A 25,640-nucleotide genomic window follows, 5' to 3' on the forward strand; every position below is an offset into this window, starting at 1 on the left:
CTGACCATGGTTTGTATTTTATTCTAGGTTCTCCATCCACATCCAGGCTAGATACTACTGAAGGTGCAAGGGACATCGAAGAAGCCATTAGTGAGCAAATGCAGTCTCTGACCATAAAAGATCCTATGACCAGTGAGAGTACTGCAGGCTGTGCTGATTAAAGGAAACAGTTATTCAGGGGTAGATTTATTAAGCTTGGTGAAGTGATAGTGTCTGGTTTTTATCACCAGCCAATCAGCTCCGACTTGTCAATTTTCAAACCAAGCCTGTAACTTCACAGGTAGGAGCTGATTGGCCGGTGATAAAAAACAGACACATTGGGCATTATTCAATGAGAATTTTGACGATGTGCAGCGAATCCCGTTTAGGATTCGCTGCACATTCGCCACTGCCCGCCACGTTCCAGAGCCTCGCCGGCTCCAGTATTCAACGAGTCAGGGGCTCACTGCCCCTGACCGGCGAATTTTAACTCCTGCGGCAATGCCGCAGGGAGCCTGAGGACGGCAGCAGGCAGGGAGATGGAAGTCTCCCTGCCTGCCCCAGAACGTTTGTGGGGGGGAGGTAGCACAGGCTGCCCCCCGGGATAGCCAACAGGGGACCGGGTATTCACTACACCCGATCGTGCATATGCAATGATCGGGTGCAGTGAATATATGAATATCTAATGAGCGGCTCATGTGCTCACATGAATAAAAATAGCATGCCCCTCCTCAGGATACAATTCCTAATTTTTTGACACCAAATGTAAAAAACAAAAAAAACACTTTATTTTAAAAGTTCACATTCCACTTCACCATAAAAAGATAGAGATTGCTACTCGGTGAATCATGGCGATAAAAACCTTGAAATGTATTCGCCATCTGGTCATTGAATAGGGTGATTCACCGTTTTAGTCAAAAAAAATAATAAAATCGCCACACAGCACGAAAATAGCACAAAATCTCCATAAAACATGGCGAATCAGCCTCATTGAATACTGCCCTTTCACTTCACCGGGCTTAATAAATCTGCCCCTCAGTGCTGCTTGCACTCTACAAAATGCATATTTGTCATTAGGTGCAAATGAAAAGCAGCAAATTAGTTTAATTTTCATTACTAAACTATTCTTAAGGTGTGTACACAGGGGCCGATATCGGCGGCCGGCTGGGTGCCGCCATGGGCTGGTAGGGAGTAAGGGATGGAGGTGGACACTAATGCTGCAATTAGCAGCATGGTCCTCATTCCAACGGGATGAGGTCATCTATTAGAATGAACTTAGGTCTACAGTCATTAGGTCGACTGGCAGGAAGGTCGACATGACTTAAGGTCGAATTTGCATAAAGGTCGACATGAGGAAGGTCGACTGGTCATAAGGTCAACATGGGTTTTTTCACAGTTTTTTTGAGCCAACATGTGCCGACAGGCGGTATTTCATGCCCTACCATCCACTAGGGCGTGGAGGAGGTTATTAAAGCTGTGGCGAGCGAAGCGAGCCACCGTGCCCGAAGCATTTCCGAGCGATGCGAGGGTCCGATTCTCATTGCCAACTGTGTCCATGTCGACTGTGTCGACATTCGGATAAAAAAAAAAAAGTGAAAAACCCATGTCGACCTTATGACCAGTCGACCTTCCTCATGTCGACCTTTATGCAAATTCGACCTTAAGTCATGTCGACCTTAGCCCATGTCGACCTTCCTGCCAGTCGACCTAGTGGGGTCGACCTAATGACTGTAGACCTAAGTTCATTCTGACAGATGTACCGATTCCATTCCAACATAGTAGAAATAGACTGTGCAGCACAGTATATATCTACCTTCGATTCCAATGCCGTGGGACATCTGAATCGAAACACACATTGTCTCTAATGTTACAGTATCATTGTGTAGAGATTTCAGATCTGTTTAATCAGCAGTCATATATACATTAAAAAAAAAAAAAACACTTAGAGCAAATGAGACAAAAAAGCAGCATCTGCCATTTTAATTTGTACTGTTATTTTGGTAAAATTGAATGTTAAACATTACTGTTATATTTACATGTCTATTTATTTGTACATATATATTAGTTCAATGTGGCACTTGTTTTATCACACATGTAAACTAATAAATCATTACTATATAGTTTAGATCAAACCTAAAGCAGAAGTGAAAGGTTCTTATATAGCAAACAGGAGTACAAAGCTTACAACAAGCTGCCTAGAGCTATTGACCGATTAAATAATAAATGGGAATGAAGGCCAATGGAAAGTTCAAGGTATTTGTTTTAGGTCTTCTTGTACTCAATTCTTTCTACTTTTACATCATCCCCGATTAACTGGTACACATATGTGACAACGGTTGAAGCTTGGATATCCATGAGCACAAAGGAAGGAATGATGTTGCTGAAATTAAAGAAAAAAAAAAAATTTGGAAAAATCAATGAGTGGAAAAAATAATTCATAGTTCTTATTATAAACAGTTATCCATATTTGCAACTAGAAATAAATGGGCCCAGCATCATTTGCTTCACCCTCCTGCCGTTCCTCTTCTCTCCTGTCACTATGACACTTGATATGCACAGCGCATGCAGTGGGAGCTTTGGCGAGCGCAGTGCACCATGTGTAAGTACCACAGCCGCAAATTGCTCAACAAGCACATAATGGTATAATTTTATAATAGGTAGGTTTCAACGCAGACATAGGTGGGTATTCAATGTTTAGGTCATGGCGGTCGAGCTTGCTGTCCCTGTCCCGTTCTCGGTCAGCTGGACCGAGAACATGCAGGCGGGATTCAATGTCCCGCCTGCCAGGTTAGTGAGTAGGGGCCGTGGCCACAAGTTGCGGCTGGGAAGATGCGAGCTGCAGCCGGCAGCTAGTCACTTCCCCGCAGAACTAGCCCGACAGCTAGTGAAGTTGGGCTCATTGTGCCGAAAAACTCTGCTCAATGCTGTCGGGGAAGACAGCATTGAATAGGGCCCTGTGGGGAGATCGCCGCCGACAATTGAAATACCCCCAATAGACAATGTACATTGTATGCCGAATCTACATTTAAGCATGACGGTGCTTTCATACATTAACCCTTTCGCTGGTAATCCCAATAATTTTCCAGGCAATACATTAATGCCCAGACTGGCATTAATTACAGGCTATGCATTAATGCCCAGACTGGCAAATCAAAGCCCCCCGGCTGTTGTATTGCAGCCTGCAGCGCCTGCTTATGACAAGCCGGGCCGCCGCATTAAGGGACGGGGTGCAGGGCTGGGCAGCGGCTGATGCTCTACCTCGAAAAAATAAATAAATAAATAAACAACTCACCACCCCCCCCCCCCCCCAAAAAAAAAGTGTTAAAAGTTTGTGCGGGTGGTGTTTATACGACTAGCAGCTTTGCGGGTGTACCAGAATAAGGTCCATAGTCCTCTTACAATGTAATCTAATACAATATGTACACTTTATTATAAAACAATGAATAACTAACAAGAATTAAAAAAAAAGGAACATTAATCTGCAAAAACTTACTTTTCTAACGCATTGTAAGCGCCTGTGGCAGATCCTGGGTTGATATAAAACTTGTTCTCGTGTTCAAATGCCTCAAATTTATGTGTATGTCCTGAAATCATAATATCTACATCAAGCTGCCTTTGCAACAATGCCAGGCTAGCCATGTCACCCCACGGAATGACTTGATGACCATGGATTAGCCCAATCTTAAACTGACCAACAGTCACAACCTTTTGTTCTGGGTAGTTTAAATTCTGGTAGGAAAAATAGAAACAAAGAGACATCATTAAAGACTTGGCACTTATAGGTTAATTAGGCAAACTAAATCAGGATATTTTTTATTGTCCATTCATACAACTAAAATTATTAAGGTTTGCATCATTAAAAACAGTCCTATTACAATGCTGAAAAATGATCATTTGTAATGAATCCATCATGGATTCTCAGTCATGTGTTTGTGTTAGTACTAAAGTTGTTGTGTAGTAAAATTGTCAAAGATAATGTAATGGGGCCTACACATGTAGCGATCCCCGGGCATTTTGTAAGCAATCTCACTATATCGCTTAGAAAATGCCCCTAGGCTGGCTAAATCTATAGACGCTGGTGTCAGATCGCTCATCTGCCTGTATGTAGGCCTCTTAAGAGTAACTGGTAGATGTACTTCATTGTCTAAAAATGAAAGTGTTGATGCTTCCCATGGCAACCAAGCATTCAGATTGAGGCTATCATTATCTAATACCTTTAGTAAATATAGTTGTTTTGTGGCATGATGTGTGCCACACACACTAAGAAGTTCACATCATTTTAGGATGATTTATAAAGTGCAGTGTGGAGGACTTCAGTCTGTCTATAGTGTATGGAATCACTATCATGACAATCTGTTTGGAACTAAACTAAGCTATTGTTGGGTAGTGAGTGTATGCTGTGCATCAGAATATTTTTAGTCAGTCTGAATTGGTCTACATTGGGCAAAATCTGTATGGGGGCCTTAACACTGCAACTTTGTTATTTGCACACTTCTTTAAGTAAGAAAGTAAATGGTACTTGTTTCCTAGCACGGCGCCCGTCGGGTCCCATCAAGTACCATAACTTAACTTAAGATTTTCGGGCTTTAAAGACGTTTCCCGTACAAAAATATATATCGATCGCATCGCATGCCATTATAATGGCATGTGATGCGACGGAACCGATTTTTACATTGGACCCAATGTAAAAATGGTCCCTGAGACCAGATTTTACATTGGACCCAATGTTAAATGCCCCCCAGAACAGATTTTTAATTGTATACCCACCCTGATGGTTAATTATTATGTGAAATGCCCCCCATTGTTAACGCAACGCCACGGTCAACGTCAACCCGAAGCGTGGCGAGCGCGTCCTCAGACCTTTTCATACCCCCACTATCCACGTCGGCGTGGAGTTGATTTTATATAGTGTGGCGAGCGCAGCGAGCCACCGAGCCCCGCGAGGGGACGCGTAATACGTGTTAAGTAATGCACGTGCGCTCGCCACGCTTCGGGCTCGGTGGCTCGCCACACTATATAAAAGCAACTCCACGCTGAAAAGGTCAGAGGACGCGGACCGCCGCCGCTCGCCATGCTTCGGGTTGGCGTTGATTGTGGCGTTAACAATAGGGGGGGGGGGGGGCATTTGACATAGTAATTACCCATCAGGGTGAGTATACAATTAAAAATCGGGTCTGTGGGGGCATTTAACATTGTAATCAGCCATGAGGGTGGCTGTACAATTAAAAACTGGGTCGATTTGGTTGCATCGCATGCGATCGACCCGATTTCATAGTTTTTTAATAAGTCTCACGAAAAGAAACTCTGCACCACCAAGTCATGCCAAGGCATGGCATGACTAGAAGGGCTGCTTAACACGCAAGGATGCTGGACATACGTGGACACATCTAAGTCATAAATTAGATTGTGCAAAGAGATTGAGAAATATATACACACTTCTAGAAACACACACACCAAATGCAGCAAATTAAAAAACAATGTGTAATATTTTTTTAAAATATATGGAAGAGATATAAAAGTAGAACCTCATCAAAGTCTCCTCTGACGATGTGAACATCCCCAGCCAGTGTCTTGAGGTAGTCATAGCTCTCCTTGGTGCAGAGATTTCCAGTGCACAGAATATGTTGTATCTTACCAGGAACAAGCAATTTTTTGAATTTTGCCGGCAAACTGTTACAGCGATGTGGGATATGTAGATCTCCTAATACCAAGACCAACTACAGAGTTTGGGGGGGGGGGGGGGGAGAAGAAATGTTAAAAAAAAAGACAAAAACATGTATGAATAATGTAAGCATGCAATACCATTCAAAATATAAATTAGTAAACACACAAAAACAAGTGCATTCACCCAGAGTGAGCGATTTGTTGTAAGAAAAAGTCAAGTTACTGAAATCTAATAGTTAACAATAAAATAATGATAGGTTAGGCATGACTCAAACAGATTTTGGAACTGCTAAAATCTACAATAATGGACACAAATTGTACGCATCAAATAACACATTTAACGCTAAAGGTGCCCACAGACGCATCAATTATCGAATGCGTTTTGTACTTTTTAAGCACAAATTGCATCTTATGTACAATTATTGGATGGTGTTTATGGGCTTGTGCGATGCGCGTTCCCGGGAGCCGATATTGTATGTCTAAAAAAGTACGTGCTGCACGTACTTTTTAGACTACATCTGAAATTTAACATTACAAACATGGGTTCATCACATGCATCCAACTGCACATCTCATAGCAAGCTGGAAGAAAAATTGTATAGAACCATTGTACAGTCAAAAACGCATAGCACAGTACAATTGTAGCGTCTGTGGGCACCTTTATAGTGTGTACACACGTTCCGATTACCTTTCCGATGTTGACGATATAGTCAACATCGGATCAGAATCGGATGCAGATCGCAAGGGTTTTAACCCTTGCAATCCCGATGCGCGTTCACGTATCGGAAGCCAGAAAGTCTTGGCTGCCTTGTCTATATAGTGCAGATCTGCACTATATAGTCAAGATTGGATGCAAATCGGATGTGCTTTAAGATCCAATCCATGATCCAATAGGATCTTAAGGCACATCTGACCGTGTGTACACACCATTAGAGTGTCAAGTGAATTTGTCAAAATAGGTGTGAAAATTGCCATAATGACCTACCTTATATAGGAAATATAATTTTTTTTTTTTTTTTTTTTTTTTAAACACAGCATTTTTTTTATTTGAATTTATATAAAAAATGTGAATGATGCTGGCATTTTTCACGGATATTTTGCACATCTCACAGATGTTAACATTGAAAGAGTTAATGGCATATTTAACGATGCCTATTTCCATCAAATCAACAGTGTTTCAGGAGCTAAAACGAACATTCACTAACAGATGAGGTACTTATGTAGTATCTGGGCGTCCGATTTAGAAATTGGATCGCATCGCATGCGACCAAATCGTATGCGATGCGATGGTCAAGATTTTTCCATAGGATTCAATGTTAAAATGGTCTGAGTCCATTTTAACATAGAATTCAACGGGAAAAAGGAGTCCTTTTCCTTTCCCCACTATCCAAGTGGGCATGGAGTTGGATATAAACCTGTGGCGAGCGTAGCGAGCCACCGAGCCCGAAGTGTGGCGAGCCCCGCGAGGGGACACAGAATACTTTTTAAGAAATATGCGTCCGCTCGCCACGCTTCGGGCTCGGTGGCTCGCCACGCTATATAAAATCAACTCTATGCCCACTTGGATAGTGTGGAAATGAACAGGACCTTCTTAACATTGAATCCTATGCAAAATCGCATCGAATCGCATCGCATCGCATCTGATTGTATGCCTTAAGGTAAGGCATACAATCACAAAAATCGGCAGCCCAGATAAGTACCACAGATGATTTTTTTATGTTAAAAAAAAGGTTTGTAAGCACAACCAGCACTTGAAATCATTTTTCCAACCGTTATAAAAAAATAAATAGACCCTTAGTAAATGGACTCCTTTTGATCAGGTGCTAATACAGAGAAATAAACGTCACAAAAGTGAATGTAACTAATAACCTTTTTACCCCACTTTAATGGGTCGCACCTGGGATTTTGTACACGGGCACTGCTCACTGCCCAAGTTGTAATGCCTGGTCACTCAATCTGGCTTCATTCAACTGGGTGTATTCACAATATCCGGGGTAGCTTCGCATTCACATGCAAATAACCCAGGATATTTGATGGCAGTGTGAAAAAAGAATATACTGGATATTGAAACTTGTTATAGCCCCAGATTTCAAATCCATGTATGTAGTAACAGAACAATTCACAAAATGATGACCACTAGTCGAAATGTGCACTTCCAACAAAATTAAAAGTTGTATGTTATGGCAATCATGTCAAAATAATTTGATATAGGGAAAATTATATATAGATAGATAAGTAAGCACGGTCAGATAAAATGTTTGTCATTATCGGATGCTGCTGATATCCAGGAAATACTCTCTGATCTCTCACAGTGTATTGCCCATGATATCGGTTATCTGCCTCAAAGGAGTAGTAATTTCCCTGTTCCTTCCCATGCGAAGGAACAGGAAATATTTGTTGGTCAACCACGGCAAGGCATACACAGCCTGATGCAGCCAACATGACATTGAAAACATTGAATCATCCAGCATGTCAGATTAAATAATATTTTCGTATGAGTCACCTGTATACGGGTGCGTTATAGGAGCCCCACAGTCGGGATCCCTATTGCACAGACTCAGACAGCTGGGGGGGCAGTGCAACGAAGCCCCTTGCGAGCTCAGTGGCTCGCCACCTATTCTATTTTCCCTTTGTGGGGGTCATGGACAGTGGGGAGAATAGCCGGTGGCCGTCGGACCCCGAGTGTCGGGGGTTTAACAGTCGGGATTTCAACATCGGTGTAATGACTGTCTATCAAACATCCGGCATTCCCTGTATACAAGCTGCAATTAACTGGTCGAACTGCCACTAGGCCAAGTCATCTCAGTGTGTATGCCCAACATAAACATGCAAATCTACCGGATATCTCTTCTCACATAAAAAAAGTGAAAAACTGCAACGAATAAAAATGCATAAAATGTTTTGACAACTGATTGCAGGTTCCAGGTTGAAAATGAAATCAATGTACAGCTCCTTTTGCACTTGAAAAGGTATAACTGAAATGGCAAGTATGACAGTCCAAGTGCTAAACGAATGAAAAATGAGAAACCCCAAAACTATGGCAACAAAATAGTGTATATGGACTTATATTTGCTGGGTCCATATTTATAGTATAATCTATCTGCATTCATTGGCGGGTCCCTTGGTATGTCGAATAAATTATTGACAGCTCAGTGGGCAGGCACATGCAAATGCACCCAGTTACTTGTGATGTCAGACCCAACGGATTAGGCAGTGTGAATGGAGAACACTCTGCCCGATTCATCTGTAGCTATATCAATTGATGTGTACCCAGCATCAAGGTGCCTTGAGGACAGAGTTTAGGAAACTATTCTAGACATCTCAATAACTGCATGGCAGACACAAACCACAGCAACTATATTAAAATCACATGGGCAATACATCTAAATTGGCAATTCCCAGATACTGATCCATGACAATTTCACAGGGAATTACCAAAATTCTAGATGTAAAAAATAAATAAAAAAAAACAAACAAAAAACACACACAGAATTAACCGACTTATTTATAAGTCGGATTTCTTGCACCTTTTATTACTAAAGGGAAAGATTGATTGAAAAAAAGCTTTAGTAGTTGAATGTGAGTAATATTAAGTCAGTAGTTTTTAAAAAGGTAATTGATTTATATTAGAGAGGGAGAAGGAGCCCAAATCATGACCTCACCAATGTTAGTGCACAATCAGAGGAAACTTACTCTGTGGCCAGGCTTATGGAGGAGTTGATTGCAGACAGGGGAGTATGAAAAGGTGAAACATGAGCAATGTTAAATAAAAGAAAGCAAAAGAAAATGGGTGACAAATTAGGAAAATGAATACAAAAATAATCGATTTGGGATGTTAAGGAAGAAAATGATTAAAGAGATTCTTTTAAATGCTGAACACAAAAGATGCTCTGAAGACGACATAGTATACATTACACTTATTTTAATACTATATGATATACATGTCATTTGCTGCGACATCCACGTATATGTGTCTATACATGGGTATGGGTTAAAACCGGACCAGGACAAAAACCCCGGACCGCCGGACCAGACATCAAACTCTGCATTTTGGAGCTTGTAGCGTCCGGTCGGGGGTGTGTCCTGTCCGGGGGCTGCCTGTCACACCTGTCACCAGGTAGTGGAGGAGGGGTAGAATAAAGTCTCCCTGTATGGTCCGGGCATGTAGCAAAAACCGGATGGTCCGGACCACCCGGGGAGGCTGTAATCTCCCCTCCCCCATGTCCCTGACGATAGCTATCACAGGGACCCCCCGGACAAGACACCCCCCGGACCGGACCCTATAAGCTCCGGACTGCAGATTTTGATGTCCTGTCCGGCGGTCCGGAGTTTAGTCCGGTTTTTACATAGTCCCTCTATACATAATGTGAATCAACTCTCAAATCGAGGATATCAGGATATGATCGGAGGTACTGTATATTCCGTTATGATTTCCAAGTGAGCGAGTTACATAGCACAGTATATCATATACATGTAAATGGATACATTTTACTTCTAGGACATAGCATTAGAACCAGTGGTGCAGGCAGATATGCATAGTTGTATTGCCCAGCATGTCTGCGGTCATATGACAGCACCAACACCCATCTCTACAGCACAGGCCCCGGGCAACTCGTGACCGTAATGCGGACCTAGGCCGTCCTGGTCCCGCTAGTACCCACCCGGTGCCCAATCTACACCATAAAAAACCTGCGTGCAACACCATTAACCGGGCTTTCCGATCACTGAAGGCGCTGTATGAGGGATCTTACCATCCTGCAACCCGGAGCAGTCAGTCAGAATGGACGGAGCGAGTAAGCAGTCTGACCAATAGGAAAGCGACAACCGTTGCCAGTCAAAAGATGGCGTTTAGGTCGAATACCAAAGATTTTAACATTGGCCAATAGGATAGCGAGTTGGTGGCCCAATACCTACGGAACACAGGAGACGGCAAACTTCCCTGGCGTTGACACAGCTGCGCGTTGCTGTTCCTGGTATGCGCGCGGCGTTCTTCTAGCCCAGCTCACAGCACACCCCGTTAGAGATGGGCAAAACGGATCTTTTCGCGGACCCGGGTCGACCTGGGTCGGTCAGTGAAAAGATCTAGATCCTTTGGGCGGCTCTGCGGCTCAGTTTGTGTAAAAAAGACAGTTATTTATGGTTTGAGTTAGTGTACCATACCTCCCAACATGACCCTTTCCAGGAGGGACACAATGCTCTGTTTCTGGACTTCCCTCTTAATGTTTGATTGTTATTACCTGTGTGGAAACACCTTTCTTATCCATTTACCTGTTTAGAACAGGTAATAGCAATCATTCGTTAAGAGGGAAGTCCAGAAACAGAGCAAAGTTGTAGGTCAGAGATGGGGAACCTTTGGCCCTCCAGCTGTTGTTGGACTACACATCCCAGCATGCCCTGCTACAATTTGCTATTTGGCCATGATAACACTGTTGCAGGGAATGCTGGGATGTGTAGTCCAACAACAGCTGGGGCCAAAGGTTCTCTAACCCTGACCTAGGTGGTGCACTTAACATAGATAGTCGTTTGGTCGACTGATCTAGGTCGACATTAGGTCAACAACACTAGATCGACATGCTGAAAGGTCGACGTGGAACAAGATCGACATGGTTATAGGTCAACATGAGGAAGGTCGACAGGTCATAAGGTCGACATGGGGATTTTCACTGTTTTTTGAGCCGACATGTGCCGACAGGCGGTATTTCATGCCCTACCTTCCACTAGGGCATGGAGTGAGATTATAATAGTGTGGCGAGCGAAGTGAGACACTGTGCCCAAAGCATTGCGAGCGATGCGAGGGTCCGATTCTCACTTCCAACTGTGTCCATGTCAACTGTGTTGACATTCGGGTCAAAAAACAGCGAAAACCCCATGTCGACCTTATGACCTTCCTCATGTCATCCTAACGTCCATGTCTACCTTTTCCCATGTCAACCTTTTCCCATGTCGACCTTTCTGCATGTCGACCTAGTGACTGTCTGACCAACGCTTGTCTGACGAACAATCCAGTTCCCAGGACCTGGGTAGAAGTCCCATGTAAAGGGACACGGCGTGTCCCATTTACACTGCCGCTGACAGGGGTCTGACCCGCTGAAGACCCGGGGTTTTGCAGCGGTGTAAAAGGGGTATTAATTTGCTCGTTGCCAAGGGAGACTAAATTTGCTCATTGCCGAGCCCCCCCTCCCCCCCCCAAATGAAAGTTAAAAGAAGGCCCCCTCCCCCTCCAAATTAAAGTTAAATGTACTACACAGCCCAGCAAACAGAGATCTAGTAAAAAAAAAAAAACACATGTGCACTGCCTAATTTATGTCTGTGTGTCTGTGTGTTCATACTTCTACTACACACCTTTCTGTGATACTACTGGTGAACTCAGGTGAAGCAATCTTGAAATGCCTGCCAGTGCCAATGCCTCTGCTCTGCTTAGTCTGCTCTGCTGTTGATGTGTAGTCACCAGACCTCCCTCAGGGCTTTCAGATTCAGAAGAATCTAGATCTGCACGTGACACAGCAGCAGCAGCAGCAGCAGCAGCACAAGCAGCCAATTAGAAGAAAATATCTCAGCTGCCAAAGGGGGCAGTGCTGAGCTCAAGCAATGCAATGTGCATTGTATTGTATGTAATGCTAAGCGAAACCGATCCGGATCACCATTTTGGGATCGGCGGCTCGCTCGTTCTTTTGGTGGATCCGTTCAAAAGAACCGGATCGTTCGCGAACGACACATCTCTACACCCCGTGACTGCGAGATTTTCCCGCGGTTTTAAGAGACCGGTGTACGGCAGTAATAATCATCACACCGTCTCAGCATCATTCGAGTTCCTCTCTTTCCCTTGTAGCTGTGAGGCCGTGCTGCTGCGGTGTATTATCTGTAGCTAGCTCGCAATTATATACAGGACCAGGCTTTTTCTGTATGTAAAATGAAGTGTGTGATTCCAGGCGGCCACTTGAAAGGTATCAGGGTGTAACACTGGTAACAGACGTTATGTGTATGTCTAAAGGGCACATTTATGAAGGCTCGCATTTATGATGCGATCTGGGCGGTATATTACCACCCCCAGGATCGCAGGATGTATGAACGTAGGGTTTCCACCCGTCCGGGATTACTACGGACAGTCCGGTTATTGACACCGGAGTCCGGAAGGTGGCTGCCCCGGACTACATTTAGGCACATTTATCATGATCGCATTTACAATGCGATCTGGGCAGAATATTACCGCCCAGGATCGCATTGTAAAATGCCATCATATCGGGACAATATATCAATTTTAAGGGGACAGGGCTCCGAAAGGAGCCTGTCCCTGCGAAGCCCTGACCCGGAAGTTGGGGGACTGCGCATGCGTGGTTATGCGCTGACCCCCGCCGACCCCTGTGACCGCACTGCCCCGCTCGGCAGTGCGATGTGTAGCCCAGGGGTTCACAATCTTTTTAGAATCACGGCACCCTATAGTAGCAGAATTTTTCCACGGCTCCCCTAGGCCCCCCCAAAAATATATAAAATGAAGTAGATTGTGTTTATATGTGTTTCTTAGGTTCAGTTATGTGGTAAAGGGCAGGATTTGCTTCTGATTGTACATATTTTATGATTGGCAGCCACCATCACTGGTTTTGTCCACAAATAATTGATCATAAATAATTTGAATTGGTCCTGGACCACCAACCCGTGGCACCCCTGTAAGTGTCCCGAGGCACCCCAGGGAGCCACGGCACACAGTTTGGGGAACCACTGGTGTAGCCATAGGCTACAATGGGCTATCGCCATATTAGAATGACGATAGCCCAGGGGTGCGAAGCCGGGCTGCCCGATGTGGGATGCGGCCGGCAGCGCTGCAGGGAGGATCGATCGCAGCAGGGATCGGAGATTCCTGCTGCGGTTCCCCTATGATACATTTAGGGGATACTTTATATTTTCGGCTAGGATTTAGCCGCAAATATGGTTTGATAAATGGACCCTGTAGTCCGGTAATTGATCCCCCCCCCCCCCGGCACCGACGATTACTGATAACGCGTGTACAGTGTCACATTCAGTGACACATGACATACCCACCACGTGAGGAAGCTGGGGGGGCGGCCGTGGGGCGGTGACACACACACGTCGGACCCGTCCTTCAGTGATGAATATTGAGTGACACTATCACTCACGCGGCGCTCGCTGGGAGACAGGACACAGACAGTGTGAGTGTCACTCGTATCACGTGTCCGACTCCTCCCCGTCTCCTCCTGCGGGCAGCGGCTGCAGCGTGACACATGTGAGTGCTGCGGCTGCCAGTTGCAGTTCATTTACAGTAAGTCCGGCATCGGCACAGACAGTCTGTAGTTGTGTTGTCTTGTCCAGTCGTCCAGAGTCCTCGGCCAGGCAGAGTGAGACAGGCCAGCAGCACCTCACAGCCCACAAACCTGCAGAGCGGCTGCCTGTGTCCGGGGTCCCTCCTGCAATCCTTATCTGTCCCACTGTCACCAGTCCAGGACTCTAGGTAGTGAGTCCTGCGCGCCCAGCGGCCCAGGTCACCTGCTTGGCGATGTCACTGTGCCCTGGCTCCCAGCCAATCTCCCAGGCTCAGCCAGCGGCTGTCCCACTGTCACCAGTCCAGGTCTCCAGGTAGTCCCCTTCCGCGCACCCAGCGGCCCAGGTCACCTGCTGGGCGATGTCACTGTGCCCTGTTCCAGGCCCCCAGCCAATCTCCCAGCCCCTGGGATGGAGAGGTGTAGGGGGGATGGAGAGGATGATGGGGGCACGGAGAGGTGCAGGCGTGGGGACAGAGAAAATTCACCCTGTCTCTAGCAGACCTGTCCCAGCAAACTCACCTGTCACTAACCCTGTCTCTTACCACACCTGTCACCGCACAGTCCCTAACCCTGTCTCCTACCATACCTGTCCCCGTACACTCACCTGTCCCTAACCCTGTCTCCTACCACACCTGTCCCTAACCCTGTCTCTTAACCACACCTGTCCTTGCACACTCACCCTGTCCCTAACCCTTCCCCCAGCAGACCTGTCCCCACACACTCACCCTGTCTCATACCAGACCTGTCCGCACCCGGCAGGCATCGACCCACCCACCCATGGGAATGCCCAGTTTTTCATGGGACCGCCATAAAACACTGGGCGTTCCCATGGGCGAACCCCGTCACCCCTGTCCCTCCCTCCATGCTGCGAACGGCCCGGTGGGTGTATAACTTGCCACAGAGGTTCAAAGCCGGGGTTTTCACATGTGAAGAAATGCGCATGCATAAACCCCGACCATCGGGCCGAATTCGGATAATTATGAGTGATCCAGAATTGGCCCCTTTGTTTGTTTGAATGCAGGGTAATATTGCATGTACTGTAGAGAACAAATGCTGGACAGACTGACTTTTATTTGCAAAGGCAGGAGAAATCATTCAGTGGTCAATGGACCTCTAATGATTTCTCCTGCTAGAGGCTCATACAAAGGGATGTGTTATTGTTACACATCCCCTCACATGTTAAATAGGGGAATCAGTGGCGGTGGGAGGTGGGTGCTCAGACGGGCAACGTCTCTGGTGCTCGGTAAGCTGCGATCCTCAATTCAAGCAGCTTACTAACTCAATCAGAAACGTCTACTAAATGTATCCCTTGCATCACAACATGGTTTGTTTTGTATACAGATCAAATAAAATAAAACATTAACCCCAGTGCAATATGAATACACATCTTAGTAAATTTCCCCCTATGTGTTATGGGGAATATAGATTGTAAGCTCCACTGGGGCAGGCACTGATGTTAATGGCAAAGTATGATAAATAATGTAAAACGCTGATTGATTCGTTCGGACACCTATTCGCACGTGGCTGAGCGAACAGACAGAGGATGGACATGGGCAGCGAAGGCACGCCCAAAAGACCGGCGAACCCGTTAGTTTGCATCTAAAGAAAAAAGGGAGAGTCATGCTACCGCAGGTACGCTAACGTGTACACACTGAGCTCAGACATCCAGCGGGCAGACGAACAAACAGGCTCTGGGGGTGTTTCACAAGTCACAGCCCGGACTCCCTCAGAAGTAATATCCTACCCATTAACCAATTATTTTTCGAAAAAAGGGGGATTCCACTCCAGGCGCTGCAAACTTTAGAGCTGCATGTGATACTTCAAAAATGAGGTCACCGGACCTCAGAAAGGCAATAATACAACAGAAAGGGGAAGTCTCACGTGCGCTTAAAAGTCCATATGCAAATAGGTGATCCTTGAAAGGATATAGATTCTTTCTCTTCTCTCTCGTCTCACACCATTCCAAATATACGGAGAAACAGAAAAAGAATATACCAATTAATGATATATACACACTGGTTATTTCTTTCTTTTCCCAATGGGATCTAAAAGAACAGAGAGCGTGTATCCAAGATTTCCAAAAAGTGCTCCAATACAATTTAGAGGGTCACCCCACTCGTGTACATAGGGACTGTGCTCACATGTATGCTTACACAAGACAGGGTGTGTGAACTCTCATAAAGGTATCTTTTTTCCAGATATGACTCCAACAGTCACGATGAAGGCAAAAATTCTTTTATTCTTTAAAAAATGACAGCAGGGCAGGGATAATATGATGACAGCCTTTCTACCATATAAGATGTAACCCGGGTAGGAATATGGTACCAGACACTGCCAAATACTGCTCCACAAACTCCGCTGCTTATATGAATATAAGACCAGACACTAAGTTTCTACGCGTTTCGGCACGCTGGGGTGCCTTTTTCAAGATAAAGTGTCAGACGTTCTAGGTCTGTAGATATGTGGAAAACGGTCCTGTGGGGACACTCTGATCGTGTCCGCAGATCCACACAAATGCCGGTATGTCCAGCCTGGAATATAAGCCCCGCAACCGGAAGTGTAGTGTACGTCAATTATTAGACGTAATTATTAGACGTTGCATGCACTCTTTCAAAGGATCATCGGGTGTTGTTCAGATTTGTAAAAGGCAGGTTTGCTTCTCACACAGAGACTCTGCAATCTCCCAAGCAGGATTGCTTGGGAGATTGCAGAGTCTCTGTGTGAGAAGCAAACCTGCCTTTTACAAATCTGAACAACACCCGATGATCCTTTGAAAGAGTGCATGCAACGTCTAATAATTACGTCTAATAATTGACGTACACTACACTTCCGGTTGCGGGGCTTATATTCCAGGCTGGACATACCGGCATTTGTGTGGATCTGCGGACACGATCAGAGTGTCCCCACAGGACCGTTTTCCACATATCTACAGACCTAGAACGTCTGACACTTTATCTTGAAAAAGGCACCCCAGCGTGCCGAAACGCGTAGAAACTTAGTGTCTGGTCTTATATTCATATAAGCAGCGGAGTTTGTGGAGCAGTATTTGGCAGTGTCTGGTACCATATTCCTACCCGGGTTACATCTTATATGGTAGAAAGGCTGTCATCATATTATCCCTGCCCTGCTGTCATTTTTTAAAGAATAAAAGAATTTTTGCCTTCATCGTGACTGTTGGAGTCATATCTGGAAAAAAGATACCTTTATGAGAGTTCACACACCCTGTCTTGTGTAAGCATACATGTGAGCACAGTCCCTATGTACACGAGTGGGGTGACCCTCTAAATTGTATTGGAGCACTTTTTGGAAATCTTGGATACACGCTCTCTGTTCTTTTAGATCCCATTGGGAAAAGAAAGAAATAACCAGTGTGTATATATCATTAATTGGTATATTCTTTTTCTGTTTCTCCGTATATTTGGAATGGTGTGAGACGAGAGAGAAGAGAAAGAATCTATATCCTTTCAAGGATCACCTATTTGCATATGGACTTTTAAGCGCACGTGAGACTTCCCCTTTCTGTTCCATTAACCAATTACCCTCATTTTATAGTGTTTATTGAATTCCATTTACTAATTACCATTTACTCCTTCCCCAATTACGCTACTAATTAACCCTTATTACATGTGGCTTTCTTGTGTTCTGATGTGCCACTTTCCTAAGTAACGCTCAATCTATAAACAATAAAATATATAAGAGATATGAATGCAGAGAAGTGTAAATGGTTAAACTGGAAAAGTGTGCTTCCCGTGTGGCTGCCATGTAGTTAGTTAATTGATTAATGAGAGAAACTTGTATGCTGCATGGGTGTGTATTGCGTGCAGGTGCATGTTACATAGTAGTTAAGGCTGAAAAAAGACTTGCGTCCATCTAGTTCAAGCTTGGTTTATTAGCTTAACCCTTGTTTTTATGTAGTGAATACTGAAATATTATTTTAAAGATTGTTTATCTTAATTGTAGTTTATCAATTGTACATGTTGATCGCCCATGCGAATGCGGGGCCGAGAAGCGACTAGGCTGCGAAGAGTGAGACTCACTTTTATGGATCGAATGATTTTGAGCTTGATCAGTCCGAGCGCTCGCACAGTGGAGTGAAGCCACCACCCAGCATATGTAGCCACCACCCCAGTATACAACCTGGTTACCGCCCAGTTTTACCCAGTTTTGTGGCCGCGCCCATCTATACGCCCACATTATGCCTACTCTGCACAAGTTCGTTCGCTAGGGTATTTCTACTCGTAAGGTTGCAAGCGTGCACGGTTGCCCAAACCTGCATATGCACCTTGCGAATGGTACGCATACGCAGTGAGCAAAGAAACGCTCTGCAAACTAATACGAGCCCAAGCAAGGTGATCAGAAAAAGGGTGAGTGCTATATAAATAACTGAAAATAAAACTGCTAATAAGATAAACAGATATTACCCCTTTTTCTGTTCTCAACTCAGAATCAACCCCAGAGTTGCAACATCATCCTATGTTAAGGAGTACAGTTGTAAGATGGCGCTCCTTGTGTTGATCTTTACACTAAGACCAATATAGCCTTAAATTTTTTTTCAAAGCATATCAAAAGAAGTCCATAAATTACAAAAGTTTATTAAAAAGTCTCTTAGTTCAAACAATGGTAGCAGTTATTCCAGATTGTGGTGAAGTTCATTGCATAATTTCAGAAACTTGGAAACATATCAAAATGAGAACTTCCAACGCATTTCGTCTCTTTCTGTGACTTCATCAGGGGTTTGCTGTAGGTTAACAACATATAAAAACACATTCAAAATCATTCTTTCAACATTGAAGGGTAATACGGGACACAGATGGGGTTTGGGGGGCTGGGGATCACACACGCTCTCTCTCTCACCGCTCAGAAACATAACATTAACCCCTTGGGTGGTGAGTTTGCTGGGGCAGGACAAACCTATCAGGGCAGGTTTGTCCTTCCCCAGCAAAACTCACCACAGAGCTGTGGGCCACCCTCCTCGTCGCTCCCCCTCCCCCCTAATCTTTGCTCCGGGATTTCAAGCCGGAGCTTCCGTGCCCTTCCACCGCCCCAGACATTTATAACGTGGCAGGCTCAGGGATGATATCGGGGCATCTCGGGAGGACTTGGGCACCCGAACTCCCGAGTCCCCCCCCCGAGCCATGGCGAACATCCCGAGCCTGCCGCCTGCTTACTACTACAGCTAATGGCGGCTGGGACATGGGACCTCTGGCCGGCGTACGATCGCCGGAGAGGGGAGGGGCAGAGGTGGGAGGGGTGGGTAGCGGAGAGCGGCCACTGGGGGGGGGGGGTGCCCTGCCTTGTGATCCAGTGGTGTCCAGCTGCAGGCACCACTGGCACACACCTTCTTCTTAGTGGTATGCCCCGGAAAATTTCCAGGACAGCTGAGCCCGGGAATTTTCCGGGCATACCACTCAAGTGGTTAAGGATGTATACAAAAATATCACATTGCATTATTTTAATTTTTATTGATGTTTTAAATATAACCTATATCTGACTATAGATGTACATGTCAACATATCTTTGTCTATTCTGTGCATATTGTATGAATACACTGATGTTTCAATAAAACATTTGATTTAAAAAAAAAATCATTCCTTAACAAGAATTGTACATTTTATGACAATGTTGAGACTTCACTATGGGCCTTATTCTAGTCCATTCTTTCTGACAAAATCCTTCTTAGATGGACAAAACCATGTGCACTGCGGGTGGGGCAGATGTAACTTGTGCAGAGAGAATTAGATTTGGGTGGGGTTTTACTTCAAAGTGAGATCTATATTGAAGTGTAAAATCATGCAGTCAGTATTTTCCCTGCACAGAAACAAAATAACTCACCCAAATCTAATTCTCTCTGCACATGTTACATCTGCCCCCCTGCAGTGCACATGGTTTTGTCCATCTAAGAAGGATTTTGTCAGAAAGAATGAACTAGAATAAACCCCTATGTTCTCAAATAGACTTCACATTTACATGCTGATACAATGACTGCCTTGGCTCTTTTATCATAATTTATTAACATGATAAAAAAAAGACTAAAAGAGTGGAGTTGAGAACAGCTGAACAGGAACAGAAAGTAAAATGGTGGACATTTCTTGGAGTACTTATTTGTACATTTCATTACATACCGAATAACAAGAATTATTTCAGACAACTTTTCATAAGCAGGTATTCATAACAAGCTGGTTATTGGGTCCTTGTATAGTTGAAGTGCCTAATGGAGAGTTATCCTGTGTTATGTCGACCATTTTTAGGTGTCAACCTAGTCACTGTCCACCATTAGTGGTCGACCTAGTGACTGTCAACCTAGACATTGTGGACCCACTATACTTTAACCATCCCTTCTAGTCAAGTTTTTTTTTCTTTGCATTGCTGTTACATAATTATATGTAGTTATAATAATGCATTTTGAAGGTTTGTATTGTACTATGGTTTCTATTCTTTGCTCCAATTTATTGTAGTTTTACCAACCTGTATTTTTGCTTTTTTCATGTTAGTATTTGGAAAAGCACTCCACGCACTTTCACGAATTGGCGATGATCTGTGGTTTGACCCATTAGATAAAGGGGTAAGTATTGCTTATGGCATACTATAAACTACGTCTGTTGTTTTACTCATTTACTCATTCAGATACAGATACAAAAATACAAAGGAAAATATATGAGGAACTGTTGGATGAAAATTGTATGGGTGGTACAGTATGTACTTAGCGTTGCATACACAATGTTATACATCCCTCCACTTAATAACACTAATATGTACCTTGAAATGGGATTACATTTACCAAAGGGCAGCACTCCCAATGAAAGTTTTGTTTTGCGAAAGAAGGACTTCTGGGTTTAGGAGTCATTCTGCATTACCCACTTGGTCCAAGTTCTGAAATGTATCACATCACATGTCATGGGAGTAGGTTTTTGTGGGCTCGGCTGGAAGTCTTAGGGACTCACCGGATTGGAACTCAGAAGTTGTAATTTAGCACGTTTTATGTATTGCTTGTGAATAAATGAGGAAAGTGTGAAGAACCAGTAAAGAGATTGGTGTGACCCAGGACAGGGGTGTTGAAAGATGTAGGGGTCCCTGGTATTTTTTAAACCAGCACTAGGCTCCATGAATCAGTAAGATAATTCCACAGCAAGGGGACACGTTTGTAATAGTACATGCAGCTGTGGCATTAAGCACTCAACTAGTCAGTCTTGGCTAGGGTCCCTAGGAGTGGGGACCCCCTCAATTAAAGAACCACCCTCCAGGGCATCCAAGGACCAGGGCTGAAGCTTAGGACTATACCAGGCTGTGGGTGCTCAATTGATAGCGTTTATTTAAAAATATAATTAATATTGTGTTTTATCTGTGCATCTAGAGGTCTCAGCAAGCCTTCCCTGCATGCTGGTACTTGGAGAACCACAAGTACTAGCATGCAGGGCATTAAAGGACCGACTGGTACCTGTAGATCCACCTGTAAAACAGATATTACAATAAGCACAGCACAAGCACACCCTGAGGATAAAATGTTATTAAATATAGTTGCACACTTACATAATTATGACCCACATAGCTCTTCGGTCCTCTTCTCCAGTAGTAAGACATAGGGGTACCTGCAATAAAAATTAAAAAATACTCTCCTAATCCAGTGTAGATTGTGTTCTCTTGGTTCTATGTAGGCTTCCAAGGGGTAAAAAAAAATCCAATAGACTGAAGAGAATCCATGTATACACAAGGATTCTCTTCTACACTGGGTTAGGTGAGTATTATTATTATTTTTATTGCTCTTGTAAAGTCCTAGATATATTGTAAAGTCCTAGATATCTTGACGTTTGTGAAGTGAACTAGGCAATAAAGGTTGAGTATCCCATATCCGGGCATCCCGTATCCGAATTATTCCAAAAACCGTGTTTTTGGAATAATTTAAATATTATTTTTTTTACCCCCCTAACCCTCATCTTTATACTTACCAAGTACCCCGGCGTCCACGGCAGGCCTTCAGCATCCTCTCCGTCGCCTCCAGTGGTCCTAGGAGTGCATTGCGCGAGTGTGTGCGCGCGCTGGTGACGTGTTGGTGCTTGCGCAATGCACTCCTGGGACCGCTGGAGATGCCGGACATGAAGATGAAGGCCTGCCATGGACACCGGAGGACTCCATGGACGCCGAGGGACCATCGGGGCACCACCAGGGGACAGGTAAGTATGTTTAAAAAAAATTATTCCAAAATCTGGAAAAATCCCTTATACTGAATGCTCGTGGTCCCGAGCATTTTGGATAAGGGATACTCAACCTGTATCTGATTTTAGAATCCTCAAAAAAGATGTAAAGGATATTTCTGTTTCATCCATCCTGGTGACACAGCTCAACCTTGGGATGTAGGAGGGTTCGCAGGAGCAAGGCACCTATGCTGACTTTTTTGAGAGGCAGGCTCCTCCCTTCTGCATCCCAGCATTCCCTAGTTCGTTTTAGGTGCCCACTGGAGTGGGTGCTGTGCTTTTGTGTAGAGTAGCTAGGTGTTTTTTATTTTATTAATATTCACTAGTTAGTGCAGGCACAGTGTGTTACTTCCACAGGAAGTTTATACAAACTGAGAGTGCAGCAGAGGCTGACAGAACCTTCGCGTCCTGTCAGCTCTCTGTGTGAGGAGAGACGCAGCTGCATCTTCTGCACATCGCATCAAACTTTTGTTATAGAGAGGTTTCCTGGGCTCAAGGGTGAGTCCTGAACCAGCTCCCTGCTTAGGGGGGGATCATGGGGGACGGACCACCCTGCTATGGAGACCGCCATTTTGGACGCCTCCAAGTGGTCCTGGTCTGAGGGGAGACACTGGAGGTGAGGAGAGACACTTAGTAGGAGCGGCTGATGGAGGAAAGGGCACCAAAAGGCTTCCCTCCTCGCTGAAGCAGAGACTATGGGGCAGATGTATTAAGCCTTAACAAGAGATAAATGCAAGGGTGATAAAGAGAGATAAACGTCCAGCCAATCAGCTCCTTACTGACTTTTTACAAATACAGCCTGTAACATGGCAGTAAAGAGCTGATTGGCTGGACGTTTATCTCTCTTTATCACCCTTTCATTTATCTCTTGTTAAGGCTTAATACATCTGCCCCTATGTCTCTTCCTACACTGTTCTGGCGCCTTTTTCTCTCCACACTGCAGAGCTGAAGTATGGATTACACTGCAGAACTGAGTGAAAGTCTCTCCTGGGCAGCGCCTTCCCTGGTGATTGCTGAGGATCCATTGCAGCAGCGCAGACAGATAAGTACTCTGTACTCTGTATTCTGAGCTAATGCCTGACATTGTGCACTGTCTAATCATGACAAAGGTGTTATGGTGCTGCTCATGGGGAGGGGACGTCTGCCATGTTAATTATCTGCAGATTTTGTAGTATTAATTAACAGTTGAACAGATGGATCGGGGGATTTGTGTCCCTCATGTGAGTCTGTGCACAGAGGGGCTCAAGCGCAGAGGTCTAAGCAGCGTGTACCTGCATGGGCAGCTGCCCAAGGGAGGTCTATGATTGCCTTAGCACAGGCTTTGAATAGGCAGAGAGATGACAGTAAAATCTCCTAGGCCTTTTTCCTCCTCTCAACCTTCTGTGGGCTCTATTACTCCATCTCAGGGGGTCCCTGCTTTACTGCAGGGTATGCAGGACACTACTCAGAGTGTCCATAAAATGATAGCGTTCATGGAGCAGTTTACAAGGTAATTTTCCCCTGGCACCCCTTGTCTACACCTTCCCTGCTGAATTTAGATTCTGATGATGAGGTGTGTGTCCTGAGGACACCTTAAGGGAAGAAAGTCTCCTGTCCCTGGCATTGAGGATTTAATTCTAGCAGTTAAGCAGGCTTTGAATATCTTAGATGAGGATAAAAGTGCCAGCGCAGAGTATTTAGGAGACTGCGCAGGGATACAGTTACCTTCCCCTCGGATGAGGGCATGATAGCTTTACTTAGGGAAGCATGGAAGATGCCTGATAAAAGGCTTCTCATGCCCTAAAGGTTTGCAAACATGTATCCCATACCAGAGGAGCACGTACAATTGGGGGGAAAGACCCCTCTGGTGGAGGAGCCTGTGGCCAGGTTGTCTAATTCACTGCTTTACCCATACAAGGGGGTGCTGCTTTTAAGGACCCCATAGACAAAAAGATTGAAGATCTTACGGCGGTGTGAAGGGGTAGGTTTTAGCTTGCGCCCTATTAATGCATCTGCTTGGGTTTCTAAGGCCATGATAAAGTGGGCCGATGCTTGGTGTACTCAGCTTCAGTCTGACACAGTAACTTTTGCTTTGACTGAAATGTTAAAGTGAGCTGCGGAGTACGTTTGTGTAGCTGGGGAAGAAGGCGCCAGGATAGCGTCAAAGGATTCCAGCTACCTCTGTGACAGCCAGGAGAGCTCTCGGGCTTAAAGCTTGGGAAGCTGACAGTGAAGTCTCTAGAGGCTCTGGCTTTTTAGGGAGAAATTATTTTTGGAGCGGAACTCTATTCCACTATTATACAGGCCACAGGGGGAAAGAGCTCTTTTCTTCTCGCCACGTCTAAGCATCCAGTGTCTAGGTTGGAGCTTTTAGGCTTTCGCTCCTCCTTTAGAGCGGGTGCGTCTAATAGAGGACAAACAGGTAGAGGAAAGTTTCCCTCTAGCATAGGAAAGGTTCCCAGATAACGTTTTGGGACCTTTGCAAAGAAACACCTTTCCAAATGTGAGGATAAGTCCTCAGCATGACAGGGCGGAGACTCCCCGTTTTGGAGTCAGAGTAGGGGGTCATCTCCTGCAGTTTCGAGATAGGTGAAATCAACTGGGGTGTTCCCGCAAAGAGTTTTCTTCCTACACTCCTACAGCGGAAAGCCCTCTTGGGCACGTCGCTTCTCAAGAAGGGTGTGGTGAACCCGGTGTCTCAGGAGGAAAAAAAGAAGGGATTCTATTCTATTATTTTCTTAGTCCCCAAACCAGATGGTTCCTTCAGACCCATTCTAAATCTGAAGTCTTTAATTCTACATCTGTGGGTGGACCACTTCAGGATGGAGTCTCTAAAGGTCGGTGCTCTTAAGCATAGAACCTAGAGAGTTTCTTGCATCAGTGGACATCAAGGACGCTTATTTACATGTGCCTATAGACAATAAACATCAATCTTTACTGCGTTTTGCAATAGGAGAAACTCATCTGCAATTTCAGGCTCTACCTTTCAGGTAAGCCACAGCTCCGAGAGTTTTCACAAAAGTGATGGCTGTCATGGCAGCAGCTCTCAGGCTAAAGGGATTGTGATTATTCCTTACTTGGACAACCTCTTGTTCAAGGCCGAATCAGCAGGAAAAATTGCAGGAACATCTGACGATGGCAAGACAGTTTCTCAGAGATCAGGGGTGGATGTTGAATCTTCCGAAGTCTCATCTATTACCCATTTAGAAACTTCAGTTTTTGGGTGTGATCTTGGCCACACATCTTCATTGTGTGTTCCTTACAGAGTCCAAGGCAATTGACATTCACCAGATTGTGAAAAAGGTGAATGAGAATAATTGGGCGCTCCTAGAATTCTGCTGCCTAATTCTGATAACCCTAGGGTCACTCCCAAAGGACCCAGATAGAAATTTGGAATGAGGGGGTGGGGTTAAAAATAATATGGCACTGAATACTTATCTGATCACGATGTTTCAGATGTTTCTTTTGTCTGATTTCTCCTTTCAATTTTTCGTATTCGTTATGTTCATTCATTGGATTTGTGAAAAAGAATATCGGATTTTAATAAAACTTAT

The 25,640-nt window shown here is 44.7% G+C and overlaps 3 protein-coding genes across 11 annotated transcripts in view; 2 read left to right on the forward strand and 1 right to left on the reverse strand.

Annotated features, from left to right (window-relative positions):
* Nucleotides 1-2,244, forward strand: part of FAM216A (family with sequence similarity 216 member A) — a 25,376-nt gene extending 23,132 nt beyond the window's left edge. For all 4 annotated transcript variants that reach the window (XR_014444981.1, XM_083151393.1, XM_083151391.1 and 1 more), the window contains exon 6: nucleotides 28-2,244. Coding sequence is in view for 3 of the 4 variants with exons in the window: in XM_083151393.1 (XP_083007519.1) it covers nucleotides 28-161 (134 nt within the window). In the remaining variant the exon portion in view is untranslated. The remainder of the gene's footprint in view (nucleotides 1-27) is intronic.
* On the reverse strand, nucleotides 1,932-10,529 carry VPS29 (VPS29 retromer complex component). The gene is made up of 4 exons (XM_083151390.1): nucleotides 10,394-10,529; nucleotides 5,505-5,696; nucleotides 3,473-3,708; nucleotides 1,932-2,359 (listed from the first exon to the last, which is right to left on the reverse strand). The coding sequence occupies exons 1-4, from the start codon at nucleotides 10,394-10,396 to the stop codon at nucleotides 2,242-2,244; spliced, it is 549 nt and encodes a 182-aa protein (XP_083007516.1). The 5' UTR covers nucleotides 10,397-10,529; the 3' UTR covers nucleotides 1,932-2,241.
* RAD9B (RAD9 checkpoint clamp component B) overlaps nucleotides 9,917-25,640 on the forward strand; it is a 63,284-nt gene continuing 47,560 nt past the window's right edge. For 3 of the 6 annotated variants that reach the window (XM_083151386.1, XM_083151383.1, XM_083151385.1), the window contains exons 1-2: nucleotides 12,370-12,586; nucleotides 20,410-20,480. Coding sequence is in view for 4 of the 6 variants with exons in the window: in XM_083151383.1 (XP_083007509.1) it covers nucleotides 12,553-12,586; nucleotides 20,410-20,480 (105 nt within the window). In the remaining 2 variants the exon portion in view is untranslated. Of the gene's footprint in view, nucleotides 10,052-10,489; nucleotides 10,616-12,369; nucleotides 12,587-20,409; nucleotides 20,481-25,640 lie in introns of those variants that run through there. The other 3 variants (XM_083151382.1, XM_083151384.1, XM_083151387.1) reach the window with 3 other exon arrangements.

This window comes from Crinia signifera, chromosome 1 (genome assembly GCF_055691185.1).
Source record: "Crinia signifera chromosome 1, ASM5569118v1, whole genome shotgun sequence".
In the NCBI taxonomy this organism is placed as follows: Eukaryota; Metazoa; Chordata; class Amphibia; order Anura; family Myobatrachidae; genus Crinia; species Crinia signifera.

Excerpts from the sequence above, each read along its gene's own strand:
- VPS29 (XM_083151390.1), bottom strand. Across the intron at positions 3,709-5,504 it reads TCAGAGGAGACTTTGATGAG|AATTTAAACTACCCAGAACA; the intron begins GTTCTACTTTTA and ends TTTTCCTACCAG. Across the intron at positions 2,360-3,472 it reads GCTTACAATGCGTTAGAAAA|CAACATCATTCCTTCCTTTG; the intron begins GTAAGTTTTTGC and ends CTTTAATTTCAG.